This window comes from Macaca fascicularis, chromosome 6 (genome assembly GCF_037993035.2).
Source record: "Macaca fascicularis isolate 582-1 chromosome 6, T2T-MFA8v1.1".
Classification (NCBI taxonomy): Eukaryota; Metazoa; Chordata; class Mammalia; order Primates; family Cercopithecidae; genus Macaca; species Macaca fascicularis.
In genome coordinates this window covers 8,052,685-8,078,485 of record NC_088380.1, presented here as the reverse complement: position 1 = coordinate 8,078,485, position 25,801 = coordinate 8,052,685, and the positions used below count along the sequence as shown (strand labels likewise).

The 25,801-nt window shown below is 46.0% G+C and overlaps 1 protein-coding gene across 2 annotated transcripts in view; it reads right to left on the bottom strand.

The window, feature by feature from the left end:
• Positions 1-25,801, bottom strand: part of ADCY2 (adenylate cyclase 2) — a 426,625-nt gene that overhangs the window by 27,423 nt on the left and 373,401 nt on the right. Inside the window, exons 19-20 of one of the 2 annotated variants that reach the window (XR_012413577.1) lie at positions 17,077-17,161; positions 11,715-11,856 (exon numbers count right to left, since the gene is read on the bottom strand). Coding sequence is in view for 1 of the 2 variants with exons in the window: in XM_005556577.5 (XP_005556634.2) it covers positions 11,715-11,873; positions 17,077-17,161 (244 nt within the window). In the remaining variant the exon portion in view is untranslated. Of the gene's footprint in view, positions 1-11,714; positions 11,874-17,076; positions 17,162-25,801 lie in introns of both variants that reach the window. The other variant, XM_005556577.5, reaches the window with a different exon arrangement.

The following is a 25,801-nucleotide window of genomic DNA, read 5'->3' as shown; positions in this document are numbered from 1 at the left end:
AATTCTTATTACACCAGAAAGAACCAATAGAGCTCCTCAGTCTACTTATTCATGTTATATTAGACACTGACTATATTTATTCAGGATATTCTTTTCATTTTAAATAGGAAGAGGCTCATAGTTCTTTATCCATAGACATGAGTTAAATTGCAATGTCTTGTAAACACAATTTCAAGGTGTTTCCATGATTTTCCCAACACAGTGACACCTTCAAATTCAATGAAGGTTCCAGAAAGGAAGAGTTGTCAGGTGGTCTTGGGGGCTAGTCCTAGGAGGATGTGCCCTTCCACTGGCAAGGGCTCCTCAGACCCCTGAGATGGCCCTGACACAGGCAGACTGGCTGGGGCCACTGTGGACGCAGTGCAGCATGGGAAATGCTTTCTTCTCCAGGAAAGGTGAGGAGAGTTCTGTTAAACAAGATGGCCGACCTCTGAGGGGAGGGAAAAATGCTAGTGGTTGGTACTTCCTGTGTGTCTGGCAGGGCGAGGGAATCCATTCTACATGAACATTATCAGCAAGCCCTGCTCTTTGGGGCACCCAGATGAACTTCTTTGCAGAAAGCAAGCACTTAAATAATATCATAACTCCAAGGTTTGGTGGCACCTCAGAGGAACTGCTCTTCCCAGTGAGGTCCCGTCACAAACCCATCAGAGCCAGGGCAACCCAACTGAAGGCCACAACAGTTTTGAGAAAAAGATGGACTCATGGTTCTCAGGACCAGCCACTCTATAATCCCTACTACTGCCTCAAAATCTGTACAAAGTACGTGAACAATGAAATCAAGGTTTTCTTTTCTATTTTGTGCTCGATATGATTGTGCTGGTTTCTTGTGCAGAATTGTATTTTCTCTCTCTCTGCAAAGTTGCCTTTGTGAACACTCATATCCTTGGTAGGCAGCCTATGACAGCCAAGGCACGGTGCTGGCAATGCTGACTGCAGTCACGGGGTCAGAGAACAGGGATACATGAGTTTAAAATGTCAGTTTTATAAAAGTGGTATAAACTCCACTGACATCCCTGTGCTTGAGGAAATGGGTGCATCTAGCAAGGGGAGGACATATATCCTTCCCTTTCTCCCTTTCCTCTCCTCTCCTCTCCTTTCCTTTCTTTTTGAGACAAAGTCTCACTCTATTGCCCATGCTGGAGTGGGATGGCGTGATCTTGGCTCACTGCAACCTCCACCTCCCAAGTTCAAGAAATTCTCCTCCCTCAGCCTACTGAGTAGCTGGTATTACAGGTGCACACCACCATGCCCAGCTAATTTTTTTATTTTAGTAGAGATAGGGTTTTACCATGTTGGCCAGGCTGGTCTCAAACTCCTGACCTTGTGATCCACCCACCTCGGCCTCCCAAAGTGCTGGGATTACAGGCGTGAGCCACCACAGCTGGCTGAGGACATATTTTCTATATCCTGCATTTCCCCACTCCCTGCTGACACTGACCAGAGTGCTCTTTGGGGAATGATAATGATGACAAGATTAAGCACGATAATAGCCAGCACTTACTGAACACTCACCACATGGTAGGACGGGCACTTCTCTGAACACTTTATGTGCATGAACTCACCACAATTACAACCCTATGTAGTACCCTACAACTCTAGGCTGGTACCAGAGTTTTCCATCTACAAATAAAGAAACTGAGGCACACAGTGGTTACGTTACTTGCCCAAGGCTGGAGTTATCAAGTCTGACAGTAGAATCCACCCTTGTAAATGCTACACTTCATACTTTATCAAGTCTCCGGGATGATCATGGGCTTCACTGCTTGGTTTGAGGGTAGCACGGGGCCTCCGACACTTGCGGGTCCTGTTACTTTACCTTTGTCTTTTCCTCTGGAGTCTTTAAGGGTGTCTGGGAGTTGGAGATAATGATATGCAAGACTAAACTGATGGGCAGTTTGGATCTGACATGTCATTTCATTACACAGCACCAAAGTGGGGATGTATGGGAGAATCTCTAATGGGACTTCCAAGAGGGCAGGTGCCTGCGCCTCCCCACTGATCAACGGACCCTCATCCCCTAGGCTGGGCTCCAAGCACAGGCACTGTTTTGGAAAGTTCCCTGGGTTATTCTGCTGTGTAGCCTTGATTAAGAATGACAGACTACATGAGGAAATGGAGCTCAGGGGAGCTGGGGCTGCCACCAAGGCTCCCAGCTGGCTGAGGGGAAGGGCCAGGACCAATCCCTGCATTCTCTGCAGGCCGTGAATGCTGCTGGGGAGCTTGGACTACAAATGGATCACCCACCTTCTTTGGCAGAGTGGTCACTTGGAAGCTCTGAGGGAATTCCCAGGGTGAGCTCAGGTCACTGGTCACACCTGGTCCTCAGATTCAGGGCTTCCATAAGACTATAACTACTGGGAAACCAGGGAAACTTCTAGACTTCTCAAATTCTCTGGAGCCTGAGAAACTTGCAGGGCCAAGAACCATGCCCTGCACTCATGAGAGATTCCCTCCTGTGGTTGCACTGGGCATGGGGCCAAAGAGGATTGCATGCTGACTGGTAGATGACTTGAGTTTGTCTTATACTTCCAGAGGACCTGGGGGTTGGAGTAGGGCAGGTGAGCAGCCTTTGAAGATAATTTGGAATTCAAGGTCTAGAATGGGTGACCCATGTCAGCATGTAGCTACCCAAAAGTATTACTGAGCTTTAGAATTGAAAGTGAGTTTAGATGTCTCCTCAACATTCATTCACATGTAACCATTCTGTTGAACAAGCTCAAGGAATGAAAAAATAATCACAAAGCAACTGCATTTCTGTGGTCACTACCCCTTTCAGTTTTGGAGTGTGGCTAGATCTTCCCCTGTCTTGAACAAACACCTGGGACTACCCCCTGGCCCTCCATGTCACTGTGTGCAATGCAAGGTCCTCTCTTCGATCATTAGAGGCCCCAGTCCAAGAAACAGTCAAAACTCTTGCCCTTGTTGTACCTGTGGTTTGTGCCCTTCCCCAGCGTGGGCCTTTTGTGGGTGAAGAAGGGGGATCAGTTGGCTTCTACTCTCTCTCCACCACTTCTTCTACCTCACTCTTCCTAACTTGCTAGATGGGTTTTCCAAACCATCCAGAATGGAGAACAGGGGAAGACAGAGAGGCTATGAGGCAGGACAGCTTCCTATTAGCTGCATCCCACTCCCTGAATACTCAAACCTGGCTTTCCTCCTGTGGATGTTTTCATGGGTTTTTGGAAGACTCCCTGTCATTTCGCCCATCCCTGGACATCCCCCGACCCTTGAGTCTTACATGATGGAGGCCATGCACATCACTCCTGCTTCTCGCTACCCTCTCAGGTCTGGGCTTTCGGGCTATTTCTTCAAGTTTCTCTGCCAAGGTCCCTTCTCTCTCCCTCCTGTCCCCCCAGGCAGCTCTGTAACATTGGATCTAAAACAACCCTACACCAATTCTCTTTTTCTTGTTTGGTCCTTTAGCAACACTCAGCTTTGCTGTGCAAACAACTGACAGTCCAGCCATGTACCAAGCCACAGCTCCCCTACCCTGTGTGCCCAGATGCCCCATCAGCACCTGTGCTGAGCATTTCCAAGTGTCAGAACCTGCCTGCCATCTGTGTACCCCAGATGGAGATGCTTCCCAGAACCACTCAGAGACTGAAGTCATGGGGTGAGTCCAGGCTGAGCAGTGCTGGCCTGTTCACCAGGCTGGAGGTGAGGGGGGATCCCCACCTTCCCCTTTAGGACGGCCTCATCCCCACTACATTCTGTCCAAACCCTCTTTCAATCTTTAGTCTTCTGGCCAATTCATAAGCTCCCTGCAGGCCAAGGAAGGCTTCTGTAAGCTCTGCACTCTGCTTGACGCCTCCTTTGGAATAAGAGAGCAAGTGTCTCTTCGTGTCACAGGCTGAAATTCTCTTTGACACCCTGTTACACACACACGTGCCCTATCAAAGGGCCTGCTGTGTGCCAGGCTTCATATCAGGTGTTAGGGACACAGAGAAAAACAACACAAGCCCTGCCCTTAGGGAGCTTAAAGTCTAGGTGGAGAGACAGAGAAAATCAAGGAAACATAATAAAGCACAATGGGTGCTGTGGGCCCAGGTGTGGAGGTGTCTGGGGCTGTTCATCGAGGTGGGCTCGGGGGATAGAGTGTTCTAGAAAACATTCAAAGCTGCCACTGGCACTCAGGTCTTCCACCTTCCAGACCAGACTGGTGCTTTGTCTCACTGACTCGGGCTGCACGGAGGCTTTGGATCGTCCACGTTTTCCAAGTTGACCTATGGGGGAACCGTTAAGCACCTGGTGTCCCCAGCTGTCAGTTAATGCCTGATATACTCAGGGGAGTCAAATGACTGGAAAGTACAGAAGCGTCTATTGCAACCCCAGGGGCATGCTAGCCTGACCCTCCTGCAGAGGACACTTGGGCATAGAGCTTTAAGCTTAGTGCTGTTGAAGGATCTGTCCGGTCGTCACTGGGAGGGCTTTCAACAGCAGAAAGGGAGGTGCTGTTTGCACATGAGGGGCATTTCCCAAATTTCTGTGGTGGCCCCCGTGGCTCATGTGGCTTGTTTTGATCAGGCATTGGCTCTCTCTGAATGAAGCTGTCTGGCTCACAATCCTCTACCACCCGGAGACTTGACTCAGGGTCAATTTGGTGACAAAATGCAGTCTTCTCCCCCAAGTGATGAGAGCTGGCTTTGATGCCCATTGAAGGGGCTTTTCAGAAATGTTCCTGCCACACACAGAGGTGGGGAGAACGGGCTTGCAAAACAGAGAAGGCTCCCATCTGGGTGCACAGAACTCTCCTGATGAGCCTGAGGGTTGTGTGGGCTGAATCTGGCCATGAGAGTTAACAGCTGATGGAGAAGCTTCGGGAAGTTCTAAGTAACACAAGTGCCCAGGAGAAGGAAGAGGCACTGCAAAGCCAGCGCAGACACAAGCAGCCAGGTCTGTGCCCGTGTGCCCGAGCACAGGCCTATGAGCACTTCTTCACTGAAATAAAACCTTTTCAGAATTGATTGTTACGGCAATTACATCATTCTTGACTCCCTATTTCTGAAGGGAAATTAATTTCCTTTGTTCACTGATGCAGTGGGTAGGAGGGTAAAAATGACATGATCTGTGTTAATGCAGGTCTTGGCATCAGCTGTGCCATTTTCCAAGGATTGTTCCAGAAGCCATGGAGTGGAGGCTATCCAAAGACTCCCTGCCCTGGACTCAAAAAGTCATCAGCAACCACAGGTTGTGCCACAGAGAGGAATGGAACTGCCTGCCTGGTCTCTCCCAGAGCCCTGGCCTGTGGGTTTTGGTCCCAGGAGGCCGTTCATCCTCAGGGCAGTGATTCTGCCGGGAAGCAGCCTCCATCCTGTTTATGCATGAAGTGTTTCACTAGTTAAGTCAGAAAGGATGCAGGCGTAAGCTGATCCCACACAGGGAAATAAACATGACTTCAAGTCCTCTTCTTTTTTTTCGGCTTATAGGTAGACCTTGTTGTATTGTGTCTTGCTTTATTGCAGTGCACAGATATTGTGTCTTTCACAAAGTGAATGCTCCCTCGACCAAGTCTACTGGCACCATTTTTCTAATAGCATGTGCTCCTTTTGTGTGTCCATGTCAGCATTTTTTGCAACAAAGTATTTTAAAGTTAAGGTATGCACTTTTTTTTTTTTTACACATAATGCTATTGAATACTTAATACATACAGTATAGTGTAAACATAACCTTCATATGTGCTGGGAAAGCAAAAATTTGTGACTCGCTTGATAGTGATATTCACTTGATTGCAGAGGTCTGGAACTGAACCGGCAAATTGGTGAAGTATAGCTATAATTTACTTTTGCCAAAGTCTTGTTTTCCTGTATTATTTCCAGAAGACTCACAGAGCAGTATCATCGAGAGTTTAGTGGAAATGGATTAGTGTGGTGGATGCTGGGGTAACCTCCACAAAGGGGCTGAGGGCCTGCCCCCATCCACCCGACGCCCCAGAAGCCTCCCCTGGAGCCTCTGCATTCAGAGGCACTGAGCGCTCAGCATCAGGGCTTGGCCCACCCTGCTGAGAGGGGGCTGAGAAGACAGACACTGCCCACAGTGCTTTTTATGCAATGCCAGGAACAGGAGTGAAGTGATTACATTGGGTTTTGTTTTCCACTTTATTCAGGCTCTAAAAACGTTGGGCAAGAGCCCTTGCTGAAAGCTTTTAATCAATTCCCAGGGGCAGTGATTCTCAAGTTTTGCATGAATCTGGGATATTTGCTTAAAAGATAGCTGACAGTATTTACTACATGCCATGCACAGTTCTAAGAGCTTCATCTAAATTATTGCTTCAAAAATTGGTAGTGGTCTCTGAGAGGATTCTGAGGCCCCACAGCCAAGAGGTGCCAGGGCTGGACCAGATGCTTTGCTCTCAGTCACGCTGCAGGGCCTAGGAGGTCAAGGAAGGCTTGTGTGGGGATCAGGAATAGCCTGTTTAGCAGGTAGTCCTTCACTTTGAGAAGCACTGTTCTTGTCTGCAGGGACTTCCTTGGTCCCAGCATCAGCCACCTCTGCCATGCAGGTTCAGTAAGGGGTAGGGCTTCTGCTCGGGGAAACCTTAGCGAGGGAAAGAGCTCAGGCAGGAAGTCACTGTTTGGTCCTGACACCGTAGAGGGGACAGAAACCTTGGTGACAGCTATACTCTTAAACAGCATGGGCACCGTTATCATTCATCTGTGCAAGGCCATGCAATGTTAGCCCCACCTGGCCTGGGATTGCAAAGTTAATATTACATCATTAGGTCAAGGAGATAGATTCTTCTGTCCAGTGAGGAGGCTACTTTAGGGCAGCAGGGTCCAACGGCCATAGGAGACATTCCACAGAAGGGAGGGGCACGACTTTGCTATGCTTTATGCACACAGGTGGCTCTTATAACACCCTCACTATGTGTTTTCAGAAACAAACAAAACATAAACAAAACTCTCCCTTTCTGAGACTCACTGTGGGAACTCTGAGAACCCTTGGCAGGGGGTCGGTGCCTCTCTTTGTAGCTCAGGCCCTTTGTGTGGGCTCTGTTTTGCATGCAGTGCTGTTCCCATGGGGACTGAAGCCTCCAGAATCTCCCCACACTCACTGTTTCGGCAACTGGCTAGCAAACCTCCCCCGGAGGAGTACAGGGTCCTTGAGGAGACGGCGTGGGGCTGCTCTGATTGTGGTAGGGTTTGGGGGCTCCTTTTCATAGTTTAGTCCCCACATCTTACAGTGGCTGCTCGAGTAGCCATCACCCCCACTGCTTACCCTATTAGACAGAAATTGGCAGTAAAATTTGAAATGTTATAGCCAAAGGAAGATCTGCATTGTGTGATTAAATACAGAGAACCCTGCAGCCCGCCAGCCGAGCAGAATGACACGATCATCTCATTTCCCAGCACCATAGTGGGAATGATGATGCCCTGATTTAAGGTTCAGTGTCCACTCTTCTCCCTTCCAGAGAACCATGTCAGGTCAGCAGCGAAAGTGCAAGCCTGCCATGCAGGAGTCACTGGCCTCAAGCATAATCCAAACACCCTTGGCGTGGCTGTTATGGAACACGGAGCCATCTGTGCTGGTCCGAGTCTGAAGAGCTCTGAGACCGAGCTCTTTCATCTTCCTACAGGGCTGTATGTTGCCCTCAGTCAGATGTAGATTTGAGGACCCTGTGCTTCCTGAATGAAGGAAGGAACTATCTTCAGGAGCTGCAACTGGGAGCTTGGTGAACAGGCACTGATCATGTGCAGGGGCATTTATTTCAACGCATTAGACAGGTCCCTGTGTACACACAGGGCTACAGTGGCTGTGATGACACTCCCAAGGAGTTCACCTTCTTTATTTGACAAATACAGAAACAAAGCCCAGAGCTGGCTTCATCTAAATGTTCCCATTCCTGCTTTGTTCCTGAAAACTTTCCAAGCTGCCCTTGCAGTGAGGCAGTGCCAAAACCAGGGCTCACCCCAGGTGCTGAGTCCCTACTCCGGGCTCCTATCAGGCCGTGCTGCCTGCCCCACTACTCAGCCTTACACCATGGAGCTCTCAGGGTAGTGAATGCTGTAGGAGACACTGTGTGTCCTTTTTTGTTGTTGCTGTTCAGATGGAGTCTCGTACTGTTGCCCGGGCTGGAGTGCAAAGGCACGATCTCAGCTCACTGCAATGTCTGCCTCCTGGGTTCACGTGATTCTCCTGCCTCAGCCTCCCTACTAGCTGGGATTACAGGTACATACCACCATACCCGGCTAATTTGTTTTTGTATTTTTAGTAGAAATGGTGTTTCACTATGTTGGCTAGTCTCGAACTCCTGACCTCATGATCCGCCCACCTTGGCCTCCCAACGTGCTGAGATTACAGGCATGAGCCACCGCGCCTGGCTGATGCTGTGTGTCTTTAACCCAACAGCAGCACTCCGTAGGAGACTTGGAGGAAAATGTCACGTTACCCTCAGGAGCACCAGAGGGCTGTGCAGTGGCATGAAGGTCCCTGGTACACAGCAGGGCCACAGGGGAAGTGGAGGAGTCACTGTGAGCTGCCGACACCCGCACTTTGCCGCTGTCTTCCCTCTCACACGCATCCCACCTGTGTGGACGTGGGCCCCGTGCACGCCTCTGTGAAATGCCCGTCTCACCTGGGGGACTGCAGTGCGAAGGCACCATGCGGACGTCCCTCAGCCTCCCTTCTGCAACTAGAAGGCAAGGCACCATGCTTCCTCTTTTATGGATGAGGACGGCGAGGTTCGGACAGGGAAGTAACTAGCTCACGTTCACAGGAACAGACAATGTTGGAAGTAAGATTTGAGGCCGCACTGTGTAGCCCTAGGTTTTATTCTTCTTTCCCATCTTGCCTTTCCTTATTATTTCCAAGGCGGGAAACTGTATTCTGATGTTTGCTTAGAATAAGCCAAGCAAACAGGAAAGAGCAGAGAGAACCTGCTGCTTCTGGAGGTCTGGCCCAGGAAGGCTGTCAGGACCACAAGAGAGGGCTCTGCAGGGCTGTGAGGCTGAACCCTGGGGCCAGGGCACCTTCTGTGCTCCCCACTGACCTTCACAGAGCTTCTCGAGCTCCAGAGCTTTCCTCTGAGCCCATGTCCAGGAAGGGACCCTCCTATCAGCTCCCAGATTCTTTTTAAAATTTTTATATTTATTTATTTATTTTGAGACGGAGTTTCACTCTTGTCGCTGAGGCTGGAGTCCAATGGTGTGAACTCGGCTTGCTGCAACCTCTGCCTCCAGGTTCAAGCAATTCTCCTGCCTCAGCCTCCAGAGTAGCTGGGACTACAGGCACCCGCCACCACGGCCAGCTAATTTTTTTAAAATTATTTATTTATTTATTTATTTAATTTTTAGTTTTAGTAGAGACGGGGTTTCTCCATGTTGGCCAGGCTGGTCTTGAACTCCAGACCTCAGGTGATCCACCCGCCTTGGCCTCCCAAAGTATGGGATTACAGGCGTGAGCCACCACGCCTGGCCTCAGCTCCCTTGTTCATCTCCCTTTGCTCTCTTTCTGCCTGCAGCAGTGGGCTCTTCCCAGGTCTTGAATTAGGCACTTTCCTGGTGCCAATGGAAAAGTAGCCCCTTGGAGCCTGAAATGTTCTCTCCCCATTCCTCTCTCCCCCTGGCCCCCTTCTCTCAGCTAGTTTCTAGCACTTTCTTTCCAGATTCAGAAGCCACTTCCTCATGGTGGCAGCCTTTCTGGATTACCATATTTACACCCCAGTGTCCTTGGAGATAACAGGATCCTATCCCCAGGAGGCACCCAGGGAGGATGAGGCCACCTCTAATCCCACTCATCTCTGTGTCCTGGGCCACCACCAGCCTGGCTATAGGGCAGGGGAAACATGGGGACCTTGTTGAATTTAAAAACGGGATGGAGACTCTTGTTCATGGAAACAGAGGGCCCCTTAATGGACACTGTGATTTTATTACCTGTGATCAATAGGAAAATCGGGTGCTGAAGAACCCACCAAATGTAGTCAACACCAGGAGAAGAAACAGGAAAGCCCGCAGGCCATGAGACTTGCTGTGTAGCCCTGGAAGGCCCACTGTGCCCTGAACGTTTCCAGGAAGATGAGAGTGGTGATGTCTAGCAGCTCATCTGCCACCTGGCGCCTTATTCTTAACGCCAACTTCAAATCTGCTACAGAAAAATACTGTTCCAAGGCTCCTCACTGCAGGTTCCTTTGTGTTCTCGGATCATCCGGGTTGAGCTTATCCGTTAAGGAGTGCATCCATCTACAGGTGACCCCCGCCTCTTTCACATACACACTCCCAAGCCTCAGTGAAAATGTCCTAAGAACAGGGGTTACACCTCTGAAAAAAAAATCTCAGAACCCCAAACTCACTAAAAATTAAGCTTGGGAACTGAGCCATGCAAGAAACTGCCTGCTTTTTGTTCCCACGTGGATGGCGGCAACGTAGAAGGGCCACGGAGCACCCTAGGTGGCCTCCCTCACAACTGCTCAGGAAAAAATTCCTTGTGGGCCCTGAAATCTTTCAGAATAGACACTCCCCCCAAAAAACTAACCAGAAATCAGAGTTCTGTTGACTCTTATCCTGGCAATGCACATTAATAGCGGATCTTCACAGGTACTGGACAAAGACCAGACCAGAAATCATCCCTCGGCCCAAGCAGAGGAAGGCATAATGGACTTTTCCTGACTCCTCTCTTTTCACATGTAAAATGCGGTTTCAAGGAGCACTAATCAAGTCTCACAAGAATGTAACCACCTCCTGTCTACCCCACTTCTCTTTTTATTCCTTTTCCTCCTTCCCCTACTGTGCACTCTTTCTCCTTTCAGTATTGAAGTCCTCAAAACTCTCTTTGGGAAAAGCACAGGCCACGAATCCTTGTGTAACTTGTGTTTCTTTTTCCTGGGTACCATCCTCATCCTTGGAAAATAAACCTCTAACTTGATTGAGACCCGTCTCAGACACTTCTTGGTTTACACATCTCAGACATCTGAGAAACGCCACAGAACCAAGCACAGGGCTTTGTGTATTGAAGACGTTCAGATACATGTTTCTTACGTTAAGTCCAAATGTAGACACATCTGCTTTCTCTTGCACTTCAGCAATATTAAAGACATCTCACAACATCTCTCTTCAAAAGCCATTTCAACATTTAACTGACATTGTAGTCTTTTCAACTCTAGCTAATCCATTCGGATAAACCCTCCATGAAATTCCTATTTCCATCCATTCGAATGGATGGACTCAAGTCTTTGGTCTGCTCTTGTGTAGGTAACTGCTAAACGCTGTCACACTCACTGTGTATCTGATATCTTTGAAATTCTAAGAGCCTTGGAAGGCTCTCAGGGAAGCTGAGTGCGGGGAAACAGTGGGCATGTGGGAGGTATGGTTTAACGTTGCCTCTTGGTTTGAGCCTCCATTGCGTGCTGGTAAGGCAGGCCTCCTCCCACACTGGGGAGAGAGCAGTAGCTACTTTGGAGGCATATTTGGGTCCCTAGTGCCTCATAATGGACATTCAGAACTTTACATGATTGGGGAAAAAAATCTTCTCGAATAATGAATCCACCTCCAAACTCAGACTTTTAGAGGTCATTCTAACCCACTATTCTCAACTGATATCTCTACCACCAATCAATATCTTCTTGAAAACTGAACAATTCAAGCCAATCTTGGCCATTTTGAACGCTCAGATGTGCGAAGTGCTGCAGCCCTTATGTCACTGAAGAAGCTTTCAGCCCTCACCCAGGTCATCACGTCACCCAGCCCCATCCCCCAGCCCCCAGCCCCGCCTGGTCTGACCTCATTCTTCAGGCTCCTGGCCAGGAAGTGCTCAGCGACGTGTGCGGGAAGCACGTTCTCCAGCAGCACACGGTTCAGGTTCTCCATGGTCTCTATCTCCTCCCGCTCTTTTTTGAACTTGTTCTTCCATAAGAAGTCTAACCTACAGTAATATTCATTCTGTTACAAGAGGACACAGAGGTAAAGAACCAATAGGCATCTTGTCCTGCCAGAGAGTGGAGGTTTTAAAGAGAAAACAAAAAGAACAAAATGAAACCGAAAAAAGAACCCCCAAACAGAACTACCACCCTCCCTACAAAGCCCTCTGTGTCCCTGAAATGTCCTTCAGTCAACCTCGGACACGGATTTGCAAAAAACAAGAACCGGCCTCAGAAACAGGGAAATCAGCTATATGGAGGCTTCAATTCAAAGTGCCATTAAAGCTTCCTGCAACGTTATGTTACTAAAAGATGGCTCAAATTATTTTTTGAAAAGAGGCATTGTAGAATATAAATGATGAATAAATGAAAAATGAAGAATACCTCAGTAGAGAGAGTGCATTTTTTGACGATTTGAATAAAAACTGTATTGTTCGTTTATGGCAGTTTGCCTTTAGCATTTGTAAATTAGTTTTTCCCTAACACAAATTGTATAACTATGTAATCATTGCAAAATATGGATTTTTTTCCACTTGGGATTGTGTTGTTCTGACAGAATGCCATTCATTACATTTAGAGAAAAGTTCATTTTGATATTAAGATAGTGCCTGCTAGTAAAAACCTGTGTTCATGCTTTATAATGTATTAAAATATAACATATTTTAAAAGTAGTTATTATTAACATTGTAGGAATGGAGAGGCCCAATTACTGACCAAGGGACTTTTGGGTCTTGGCAACATTTTGTGCCTCCTATGATGTAAATAATTTAATATAATGAAATAGACTTGAATGGATCCTCCTGTAATAGAAAGGCTTAGTGGAGAGTGTGTATTTCACACAGATAGTCACCTATTGACAAATAAATGCAAAGAAGAGCTAACTGCAAGTTTTTGGTTTGCTTTGTTGAGTTGATTAATTCTACCAATGACAAGTACAAAGTAAAACAAAACACACACACACATGCACACAGATGGCCTCTCATGCACAAATGAGAATTTAAAAAGTTTAAAATCCACATTTTGAAATTTGAAAGAAAAATGATTATTCATTAGTTAGGTTTGATTCAAATTATCTGTCATACATTAGGAAAACTCCTCCTCCTCTGGTGTGGTGCTTACGTTTATCTCATGTAATAAGGCATTTTCAAAAACTGCAAAAAATATATTTTAAAAGTTTGTTTATATTTAGCCAGGATGGTGGCTCATGCCTGTAATCCCAGCACTTTGGGAGGCCAAGGTGGGTGGGTCACTTGAGGTCAGGAGTTTGAGACCAGCCTGGCAAAATCCGGTCTCTACTAAAAATACAAAAATTAGCCAGGCCTGGTTGTATATGCCTGTAATCCCAGTTACTTGGGAGGCTGAGACAGGAGAATCACTTGAACCCAGGAGGTGGAGATTGCAGTGAGCTGAGATTGAGCCACTGCACTCCAGTCTGGGAAACAGAACTAGACTCTGTCTCAAAAAACAAAAACAAAACCCCCAAAATAAAAGTTTGTTTGTATTTAAAGTTTCACATTCATGCCAGATTTTCCACACCATGGACTGATAGAAATTATGCTGTACAGTGACTAGAAAAGTCTTCCTACTTGAAGAATGGATTTAAAAAAAAAATAAATCAGTGGTGTGTCTGGCTTCAAACTAAAATGATAGATGCAACCAGTAGTGGGGGCATGGAAAAGACACAGGTGCACACTTAAAATTAGACAAAAGTGAAGCATGAGATGAAACCTCCCCCAAGGGAGCAGTTAAGGCAGCAAGTCCAACCCAAGTGAGCATGACAGGTTTCCGTACGCCATGCTAGGATGTTGCTCAGGTTTTCAGACCAATTGTTATTGCATAACAGGTAAGCATTTTGTAAGTCTCCTACTAAAAAATAATCACAGTATTTTGGAATCAGCTGCACTGAACTGAAATGACATTTTGCCAAATCTATCTATCTGTCTATGTATATATGTATGTATGTATGTATGTATGTATCTATCTATCTATCTATCTATCTATTTATCTACCTACCTTTCTATTTGTCTATCCATCTATCAATCATCTTTCACCTTCCCAAACAATGCAATCTGCTTCGAATCCTCTGCCTTCTGTGTAAGTAGCTGGCACATTAGCAACTTGTATGAAGGGCCCCCTCAAAAAATACTTTAAAAATCCCCAATCAAATGGAATACACTGAATAATAATCCTCCAAAAGATAGTTTCAAGTCCTAACCCTTGTTATTTGTAAATGTGACCTGATTTGGAAATAATGTCTTTGTGGATATGATTCAGTTAAAGATCTCAAGATAATCTCATCCTGGACCTAGGGTCGGCCCTAAACCTGAAGACCGGTGTCCTTACAAGAGAAAGGAGACGGGGATTTGACTCAGAGACACGGCGGGAGGCCATGCACAGGCGTCTAGCAGAGGCCAGAATGAAGCCCCTGCCTGGGTGACTCGGGGAAGGCTGTGCTGCAGAGGAGACAGAGGATTCTGTGTGCAGGAGAGGAACAGGGAGAGACACACAGGCTTCCTCAGCTTTGAGAGCCTCCCATTCCTTGGATTGCCACCCATCTCTTGGATTCTGCCTGGGGCTACTCTACAGGTTTTCAGGGGCCCAGATCCCATGAAGAGACACAGAATTTGCTTTTCATTGGCTTTATCAACAATGAATGAGACAGCAGGAAGAGCCCGGGTGAATCCTCCAGGACATGCCTGGGACCCCATGACCCTCCCTGCTGGGGCTCACATCTAGCACAGCCTCGAGGGCAGTTCTGGGCTTTTTCTGGTTCTGAAAACAGCTTGAGGAACTGGAGGGCTTCACATCTTTCTACATGGACAGAAGAACTAGTCACTGGGCTGGAGTACAGGGCAATTGGTGACCCTGTACATTCTTAGGTTCTAAGCTCTCCTACAAAACAATAGCTTCATTTTGAGGTCATGTAGACTGTCCCCTGGTTTTATAGGATACATGGATCCCACCTCAATGTGCTGCTGTTTAAGCTCTGGTGAGACACCAAGCTTCTTTCTTTTTCGAAAGAGACCCCTGAGTTGGCTAACACATCTATCATAAACTAGACTTTAGTACAGCAAGTAGCACTGTACCTGTTGCACAAGAGACGTGTTATGTTTTTATCGAGGCTACTTAGATACCTAAAGCAATATTTAGTATACTGATTTGCTCGGAAACCAAACATATCTCCATCATTTCAAAAAAGATGGTCATGGAGCAGGACGAATAACAATCAAAATAGGTTGCAAAATGCATGTACTATCATTTAATAAACCAATCAGGAAATATAATAACTGAGGCCACAAATGCTTTACTTATAGCACTTGAAAAATCTTATTTCCAGTATAGGGTGTTTTGTGATATACCTCCCCTCCTTTTGGGGGAGTACTAAAGCACTGTGTCACAGACTTCAAAGTTCTTACCCAGAAGACCTGGGGCCTTAGTAAATCATTCAGTCAATGATTTTGGATTGCAGGTCAGCCTGCTGGCTCACCTTGGTATTTCCCACAGTGTCTTATATAGATTCGGTCATTTCTAGCTGGTGTTAAAGAATGGTTATGAAGAATGATAAATCCTTTAGAGGAAGTAATAATTTTTCTAGGCCTCTAGATGTAAATATTACTTTTTGCTACATTAAAGACAAAAATGGAAAGACTCTCTATAAGACTGGTATCAAGCCAATTGTGTAAAATTAGTGCTCAATCATAACACTGAACACTTTCGATGATTTAGTTTAATTAGAGGGTAAGGGATCAACTGTCAGCCATTGGAAACCATAATTATGTAGTGGTACTGAATGTGGATCATCTCAATGACCAGTAACAAAGTTGGGAGAATTTAATTGGATACTAGGTTCTTAAAATTTGCTGCTGTGAAGGAATCTGAGTGATGATTCTAGCAGGAAAAAGCATCCCCAGCATGAAATGGAGAAACAGGTGACCCCACAGAGGGGATGGCTGCATTGTTTCCTGAGAAATGATCGTCTAGGTGATACCCCTATGCAAGGAAGTGCAATTCTCTCACGTTTAAATTATAGGGTACTCAAGGGAGAGCATGCCTGCCATATGAGCGAGAGCAGAACGATGGCCAGTCACGAGAAAAGAAAAATGGGTCGCAGGAGAAACCAGGGAAAAAGAACTGCACATGGTACAGGTTGTCAAAACTGCAAGCCAAAGAATGCAGAACAGAGAAAACACAAGGTGGTGGGGTGGGAAGAAGGGACCTCAAACAGCTTTGCATCAGGACAGGACAGCTCGGTGCTAGGGAGATGGATGAGGGCTGCATCATGGGCTCCTAGGGAGGAGGCAGCTCACATTGCTTGGGAAGCTAGAGGAGGACAGTTGTCCCAGACTGCTGGCCTGACAGCCAGATCCAGACTCGGTCCAACTGACTATGCAATTCCTAACAGCTTTCTGGTGGGGAGAACTAGAAGTCAACTGGAAGCCAGACCAAACTCATAAGTACATAGTGTACCTCTTAGACACCAGACAGATTTAATTTAATTGGCATTGCTTCTTCATGGGTTCTTTCCAAATACATAAATCACTGCTGTTTGTTTGTTTCATGCCACCCTTTGCAGAACTTAAAACAGACTTTGGACGAGGCAGAGGTGCCTGGCTTCAGATGAGTTTTGTGGTCTTTGGGCAACTGTCTTTATTGGAAGCAGAGGAAGAATAATTGTCTTTAAAAATCCTGCACCCACAGCCTCTACTAAGAGACCAGAAGGGTTGGGGGACCAAAGAAGGAAGAACAGTTTCATTCGCAATGCAAAATAAAGCTTTTAACAGGGGATCATATTTCTAGGAATGACTGCAAATGGCAGCAAAGGTATTCAGACCCGGTTCAAAGAAGCGTGTCACATATTCTGAAACACAAATGAAAGCCCCAGTCAAGGTGATATGTTTTTTTTTTTTTTCAAATAGTGTCAGTTATTGAAGGAACACTTTTGCAGGCTTATAAAACCTACAACATTTATTTTGAGATTTAACAGGAAATTAACTGATTAAAATTTCACCCATTCATGAAATTCGCCTTTTGTGGAAAAAAAGAAAGCTATTTCCCCTTTTGTCTATAAGCATCCACACCTTGTACTAACTAGGTTTGTCTTCAGAGATAATATGATTCTGATCCTTAGACATTTGTTTCCAAGAAGGTTAACTACAATGCACAGCACAGCACTATTAATACAGCACTTTAGAGAAGGTATATATATATATGTGCAGACTTCTTACCTGTCTACCCAGAACAAGCAGTGTGATGAAGAATATAGAGAGAGACACAGAGCCCATAGTCTTCAGGTCTTTCCAAATGCCTGGTCTATTAAAAAACAGACAGACAAACAGATAACAACACAACGAAACAACATGCACACAGGACTTAGAATTTGAATATCAACAAATGTCAGATTCTCTAGTGCCTGTCTACATCATATACCAGCCAAACACACATTTCAAATCTCCTTCCAAACCCAGCTTGCATTAAAACAAAACAAAAATCCCTACTTTGAGGGCACAGTAAAATGATACAGATTTCCTACTTTATATCAAGCTACACCAAATATAAAAAGAAGACATAAGAATAGGAACATTTTCTTTATACTTCTGGGATCAATATGGGTAATTGGATCTATGGTTTCTTCAATGTTTTCATTATTACTCTGGGAAAGAGACTGTACGCTTGAAATGAACAATCACGTGAGGTATAAACATGAAGTAGGGAACTTAATTTCTGCAAGCTACTCTCACCTCTGAATTACACAGTTTCATATAACTTTCAAGCAGTCATCCAATCTTATTCACTCATATGATTTTGTATCACAAAGGCATAACAGAGATGAAAATTCCGGGTACACTGCCCGAGTGACCTCAGGTTCAAATTGATAATAAATGACATCAGTCATTTACCCCTGCCAAGATGTCATTGCACTGGGTAGGCTCCCCCAGTCCTCACTATCACAGTCCAGGCAGTGAGCACCCACACATCCTTCAAATGCTGACATGCGAACATTTCCCATATAGGACTGTAACTAAGACCTGAAAAATAAAAGTGGATTATGCATGGACACCACGTCACATAATCAGCATAGATGGTATCTGATCAACAACAGACAGCAGGTCATCACTTTTCACTTGTGTGTTGTCCTGGCTTTTTTATTTTTCCAGCTTCTCTGGGGGGGATTCAAGGACACATGAGATAACAAGAGGCTTTGGTGTAGTATTAAAAAGCCCAGGTGGACTTTAAAGCAAGAGAGCCTGGGTTTGAATCCTGAGCTATGGGGCCTCGCATAAACCCCATTCAAACGTCACTTTCCCCATCAGTCAAAGGTGGGTACCAACCCCTACCCTGCAGGCTGTTTTAGCCACTACATTAAATATCTATATACCTGGCACAGAGCCTGACACATAGGATACTCTTTCCAAATGGTACTTGTGATTTTTAACATTAATTACAGAATGATAAGGAAGGGGAGTGGGGTGGGGCTAAGAAACTAGAGAAAAAGATAAGGACACACAGACTGGAGAATATTCTTAACAGAATGAAAGACTCAAGTGCAAAGAAAAGGTGGACTCTTGCAGGAATGAAGAAACAGAATTGCCTGGTCCCCGTGGCTTAGGGGCTTAGAGCCACAGAGAACTCTCCAATAAGGTTGTGCTTGCATTAGGAGTTCTTTCCTCTCCACCAAACCTGCGGTGGATGGAGGAATCAGAGCTCGTGAAACTGAAGGAGGTCATCATTTCTGAGAATGAGGCTGGCGAGCAGTGCCGCCTTCCTGTTTCACTGGCATTGATTTTATAAAATGAAGTTGCTGCTTTCTGAGCCTATGACTGCGGTGTCCAACAGCACAGCTGAAGTGACCGATGGGTGCAGATGTTTAAAACCAATTCTGACTCTGACTTTCATGAATTTTAAACTCTTTTTACTCTATATTGACCGTGCTCGTGCTATATTGAATAGTGAAAGTGGCACCACACAGCTAACATCCTAAGAAGCTAGTGCAGGCTGAGTTTTTAATTTGCACGCTGCTTTGTGAACATCACATTACTTTACAATTCCAAGGGGCCAGAGAAAGCATCTATGACATCCCCTTCTTCCACCCACCACCCCCATAATTCCTAAACTAAGAGTAAATCTCAGGCCAGGGTTTATAAGAGCTTCATCAGTGCAACAAATCAGAATGAAGTCCCCTTTGCATTTCTAACTAAAGGACCAGATGCCCCAAACATACAGAGCCAGCTCAGGCCCCTCTCACCGACGGAGAGACGTAAGTAGGAAACTCTTAGGCAATTCAAGACCTGGCTGGGTTTTCAGTTAATCAGACAGAAAATTCACACAAGCAACCTATTGGAAGAAATCCTGTCTGGGGAGTCCTTACATTAATGCATTTGAATCTCGGTTTATGGGGTAGAAATACCCTGCTCCACCCAGATCTTGAGTCTTCATGAGGAATAGCGGTGGGTGGAGGGGGAGCTTGGAGGAAGCTAGACCAGCAGAGCCTCTCCCTGCAGGACTGGGGAGTGGATTGGAAAATGCAGACCTAAACGGATCTCAGGAATCACGAGGCACCAGCAGCCCACAGAACCGACTGGCGTACCAGTACACGGCTGCCTCTTTCTCTTCTGAAGTTCTCTGACAACTACTAGGAACTCCATCTGGCTTTTCTGGATTTCACTTGGATTTCTCAAGACTTCTTTCATTCCGTTAGCAAAAGAGAACTGCCAACTCCTACTGAAGGCCTTCTCTCTTGTGTGGGCCACTTGTGGATGGATGCTGTTAGGGTCCCCATGGTTTCAGTGACTTATTTCTCCACTGTAGATCGGTTCCTAGATCTCCTCACTCTTTGTCTGTCCGTGGGAAAGGTGGGAAGAAGGAGGGGCATGGAACATGGTGGGAGACAGAAAGAGGTACAGTAAAATCCCAGGACATCTTTCTGGCAGAGTAGTCAGCTGTGATGATCTCTGAATTAATTTCCTAGAGTCGCTATAATGAGGTAGCATAAACTAGGTGACTTAAAATAACAGAAATGTGTCATCTCAGAGTTCTGGGGGCTAGAAGTCTGACAGTAGGATGTTCTCAGGGCCTTGTCCTTCTGAAACCCTTAGGGAATCCTTCCTTGCCTTGGTCTCACTTCAGCTGGTTTGCTGGCCATCACTGGCTTTTCTTAGCTTGCCACCACGTGACTCCAATTCCTGCCTTCATCATCACGTGGCATTCCTGCATGTCTGTCTCTTCACCTGGCCATCTGCTTAGGAGGGCATCACTTATACTGGATTGGGGTCACCTTCCTTCAGCATGACTTCATCTTAACTAATTCCACTTGCAATGATTCTATTTCCAAATAAGGTCACATTCTGAGACACTGTGGATTGAAGTTTTATATCTTCTTTTGGGGGACACAATTCAGCCCACCAATCAGGTCAGCTGTTTAGAGAAATATGAGCTGCACAGCTAGTTGGGTATGAGCTCTCTCTCTCTCTCTCCCCAACTTGCTCTCTCTCTTTCTCTCCCCTCCCTCTCTGTTTCTTTCTCTCTCCTTTATGTTTTAAGGATGAAATCTACTTTGGACTCTCATGTGTTAGGGTGGTGCCATCACTGAGTTATGAAATAGGGAAGATACAGCTAATATAACTGAGAAAGTTTGTAACTCTATGATTTCCAATACAACGACAATGGTAGCCAAAATGTGATAGAACACACTTCCTTTCATATCTAAAAACCAGACACTGGGGACTCAGATGCTCACATGCCACACAGGCATCTGCAGTTGGCCCTCCGCCTGAGGTTGTTAATGGAGTAATCACTTTGCTCGTCAAGTTTCAGGAGTACAAAAGAATACCACACCCCAATATACTGGCTGAGGGAGATGGAGGAATTGCTCAGTGAACCAGCCTCTAACTTGAAGGCAAACACTTCAGATGGAGTAAAAAAGGACATTTTCATGATTCTCAGGAGGGAAAGCAGTCCAGGCACATAGACACAAACATTATCTTACCTTCAAAAACTTTACATTTCTGTGGGTGAATATTTTTAAGAATAAAAGTACCCGAAGGAGCCTAATTTCTGTTGTGTTGTCAACAGTGGCTAGCTGAGGTAAAGTCATATATTCTCAGGTCACTAATTGGGATAAATAAAAAAATCAGTTCACTGATCACTGAGGGCCACGACTCATAAAGACCAGAGTAACAAGGAGACAATGACTTCCTTCCCCTTCACCCATACAATATCCTCATGGTCTTCAGCTAATCTATCTTTTATCTTTTTTTCATGCCTCTAGTTACACCATTACGTTAGAAAATACCTGGCTTTGTTCACAAATGACCCCCAAATCCTCAGGAATCATCAATGTCAAATGATGCTGAAAGCAAATGTCTTGTCCAAAATGATAATGCCACAAGGACGAGTCTGCTCACTGAGCCTCACTCAGCAGGGGACTGGGACCTCAATCACAGAGCCAGAAGACAACATTGTCCCGCGTAAAACAAGGCAAAACACCCCAGAAAACTAATCTGAGGTTAAGATGCATAAGCCAAAATAAGTCAGTCCCAAGCCTTGTCAGAAAATCTTCAACCAACTCTGGCTTGAGAAGCAGCAGGGAATTGCTAAGACGCCCTCGGTCTACTTTCATGGTGCCCTCTCCTGCTGTGTTCGTTGCAGATCCTGTGGGTTTCCTCTTTGGACTCTTCTCCCCAACTTGAGTCACTGAGGCAGTACCTTCCTCCTGGCCCGTGGCAGGCTGGTAAAGTGTGAGGTCAACGGCTCAGCCAGGGTTCCCACGCTCTGTATCAAGGGCATTCCATACAAGTGTGTTGTGAGAATGAGTAAGTGAGTGGACAAACAACTGTGTTGGCTTGGAAATGGCTCGTCTTCCCTGAGGGGTTTCTGGGCATTCTCTCCTCCCTGGATTGGACACAGATGCACCAGAATGTCACGTGAACTTGCAGTGAAGATGGCCCAACATCCTCCAGGGACAGATGGCTCAAAGGCTCCCGTTTTTTCAGAGTGGTCATAATTGCCAAGCCAGACATGGCGGTGCTGCAGCAGAACCACAGAATAAGGAATAGGCTCCTGCTTCGAAAAGAGCTCCGGAGGCAGTGGCAGGTCAGAAGAGATGACAGAAGTGTGTGTTAGGGGGGTTGGACTGGGAGTGCTGGCCCTTTGCTGTGGAGACAATCATGTGTCCTGATTAATGTAGCTGTGGTTTCCTTTTGTGGAGAAGAGTGATTTTAAGTCGGAAGCCACTGCTGCCTCAGCGCGATCTGATGTGGTCGGGCTGGTCGTGGCTTTAGCATCACAAGGAAGAACTGATGATGAGAAGCATCGCACAGTCTATGGAGTCTATGCCACAGGCCCTGTGAATCCCTCCCCCCATTCTAAAATCAAACAGAACAAAACAAAAGAGCCTAAATATCGAGTTTCTTCCTGCAGATGAGTCCAAACCACAGGACATTTTCTGTTTTAGGTCAGATAGAGAAGTAGTTCACTAATGGTTGCTCTTTATAGAAGGAAAAGAAGCTTGTTAGACCCTGCATAGCCCTAGGACAACTTGCTTTGTTGTTAAAGTGATGCGGCTGGGATGGCTTCCCTCCCTGCTGCCCCGAGAGTGGGTATCAGGCACAGAAAAGCATGCTGTGCTCCTCGCTTTCTGAAATGGCACAGGGTGCAGGAAACAGGCAGAATGGGGAAAGCTGAGATGGTAAATCTGAAAGGAATCGAAAATCTTTTCAATATTAACTTGACTATATTATAGCTTGGAATGCAAATTTGTAATATATCCTTCATTTAAAGAAAAGACATGAAAACAATGTCAGGTGCTTGGGAATATCCACAGACCATTTGCCCCAGAGCGAGGCCTGCAGCTCTTCCCGACCTCTCCCGTGAGGGGTGGGTTTTCTTGTTCTTCCTCAAGACCTTCCCTCAGTTCATCATCAATCAATCCCTCATTAGGACATTGTCAAAATAATCGCAATATCCCAAATTCCAGCCATTGGGATTTCCGAGACACTGGAAAATCAGGGAAAGCAGAAAAATGCCACAAGGAAGGTGCTTCGTTCATGCATCTCAATGACAGGTGCAAGTCCGAGCATCTCCAGTGCTCTTCCTCATAGGAAGGCTGGGAAGGGAAACTTTTGCAGACATTTCAGCCAGTTACCATCTACAGCTTCTGGATAAGGCTAAGCGCTGTCTATCATTGCTGCTTAAACTCCGTATTTATGCGCTTTCCAGAAAGTATTTATTTTACTGGGCTAAAGTTGCAGCACAGAACTAATTGGTCTTTGGGGATCCTTGTGAGTTAGCTGCTCTGTTCAAGCTCTCCATGTCCCATGTGTCTCTAGAATTAAAGGTACATTTCTAGCCACCAGGTGAGTGAACATAATGGCTTGGTCTAAGTGAAATAACACTGATCCCTTGAGACTTTTCAGTTCAGCAAGAGAAAAAAACTCAGGAAAAATCCGACAACTTCTTGCAGACTCAGTAGCAAGCCTTTGTCATGGGAAGGATAAGTGTCTTTGAGACAAAAACAGCTTCCAGCAACATCCGTTGTTATTAATATCACTATCACCTTGAAGAGCAGCTGGTGTCTCAACAGCTCTGGCTAAGGGCTTTGGGAGACAGTGTCACAGATAGGAACCACAACCATTATCGATCCATTCACAGACAGTACTGAGGACTGCTATGGACACCAAAGAACAGAAAACATCTGAGAACCTCCTGAGCTACCTTCAGCAGGAGGCGACTTATCTGAATCACGCCCCAGCAGGTCACGTTAAATACCGGGACACTCCTGGCCTCCTTCCTAATGGATTTTCAATGGCACACTCTCTCTGAGTGGTCTTTCTTTCCTCCTGAAAAGTCTACTCTTCACACTCTTGAATGTGTAAGAATGTCTTAAATACCATTTTCTTAATTATTTGATACGAAATTTTTCTAGCGCATCCCTCTCCTTTTTCCTCTGCCAACTCCATTGGTTTGTAACATCTTGTTGGCCCATCCACGAGCAATGTCAAGTTCGTTCTGAAAAGGCCCTGCCACCGGAGCCACGATGAAGCCACATGCAGGACAAAGTACAGAGGAAGACGGCCGGCACTGCCTTTAAACAGAGATGCCCTCCCTGAACTTTCCTTTGAAATATAAAGATATGAACAGAACCTGAAGTGGATACTAAAAGACACATCCTCAGTGATCTGGAGATACACTCTGTCTTCAGGGAAGCAGGTGAGGCGAGAGATTTCAGGAAGCCGGTGTCAGGCTCTTCCCATTGTTCGAGAGCACGACCTGCTTTTGTTCATTCATTCAACAGATTTTTGTTGAGTACTAGATGCCAGGCACTGTTATAAACCATGGTATTTGGTTCAGATCTTCTCTTCTGCATGATTCAGGAGAGTGCGTTAAAGTCCTCAGCCCATATGTGTATATCACAGAAAAGGGGCTAACAGGCGACAGAGGCCACGTCCCCTTCACCCAGGATGGGTACCTTCCACGTTTCCTGGGTGAAACAGGCAGAGGAGCTGCTTGGTCCTCTGGCATACTGAGCGGTGAAAGCCAGAAGCTTGAGGGAGGTCTATGTATTAGTCGGGGTTTTCCAGAGGGATAGAACCAATAGGATGTATGTATATATAGAAGGCAGTTTATTACCGAGAATTGGCTCACCGGATTGCATGGTGAAGCCCCATGACAGGCCATCTGCAAAGCAGGGAAAGAGAGATGCTGGGAGAGGCTCAGTCCAAGTCCCAAAGCCTCAAAACCAGGGAAATCAACAGTGCAGCCTTCTGTACTGAGAACCCTGGAGATGCTGCTGTACAAGTCCCAGAGTCCAAAAACCAAAGAACCTGGAGTTTGATGTTCAAGGGCACGAAGCATCCAGCACAGGAGAAAGATGGAAATCAGAAGACCCAGCAAGCCAGCTTATCCCACCTTCTTTCACCTGCTTTGTTCTGGCTGCGCTGGCAGCCGATTGGGTGGTGCCCACCACACTGAGGGTGGGTCTTCTTCTCTGAGTCCACCAACTCAAATGTCAGTCTCCTCTGGCAACACCCTTGCACACACACCCAGAAACAATACTTTATCAGCCATCTAGGCATCCTTCAATCCAATCAAGCTGACACCTAACATTAACCATCACAGTGTCATGGGAGCACTCAAGGCCAATGAGGAGCAGGTCTAGGGGCCTTGGTGGACAGCAAGGACACTGACCTGTCACAGTCAAGCAAGGGTCCCAGAAAGAAGACCAGAGCAGGAGAGAGAAGGCAAGAATGTGGTGCCCAGAGACAAGTCACCAAAGGGATGGGACCAAATGCTATGACTTCAATGGTACAGACGGACTCAATCAGAAAAGGCGGTGCTGCCTGGCCATCCTGTGAGCCAGCTCCCGCCTTCAGGGACACCTCTGGCTTTGGGATTAAGTGATGTTCATTCTCAAGGCACCACACTGCACAGATTTTTTTTTTAAAGGATCTCACTTTCATATTGGGAAGTGTGTGTCAGCATCAATAAGCAAGGCAAAGGATGAGAAAACTGATGTCAATTATTTGATGGGGAAAAGTTCTTGGATCTCAGAAAAGAGAAGGAAAACATTAACGTTGGTTGGTTTTACCTCTGGCACAAGTCACAGGGTTATGTAAAACAGGCAATGAGGCCGGAGAAATTGGGAGGCTTCTAAAATCCCACTTTCAGAGTGGGAGTTAGTTTTAAGTGCACATCATAGAATATTCATTGATTTTGAGGTATTATGCTTTTCTGCTATTACATCAGTAAGACTCATCTTTCCACAGAAGATGCTTCTGAGAATATTGTGCAGCCTGTTCAGGGATCAGTTCAAGAAGTGCCAGAACTTCTGATCAAAATTAGGAAGTGGGAAAAAATAATGAGTAAGACCTACTATTTCATAGCACAACAAGGCGACTACAGTCAACAATAACTTAATTGTACATTTAAAAATAACTAAGGCCGGGCGTGGTGGCT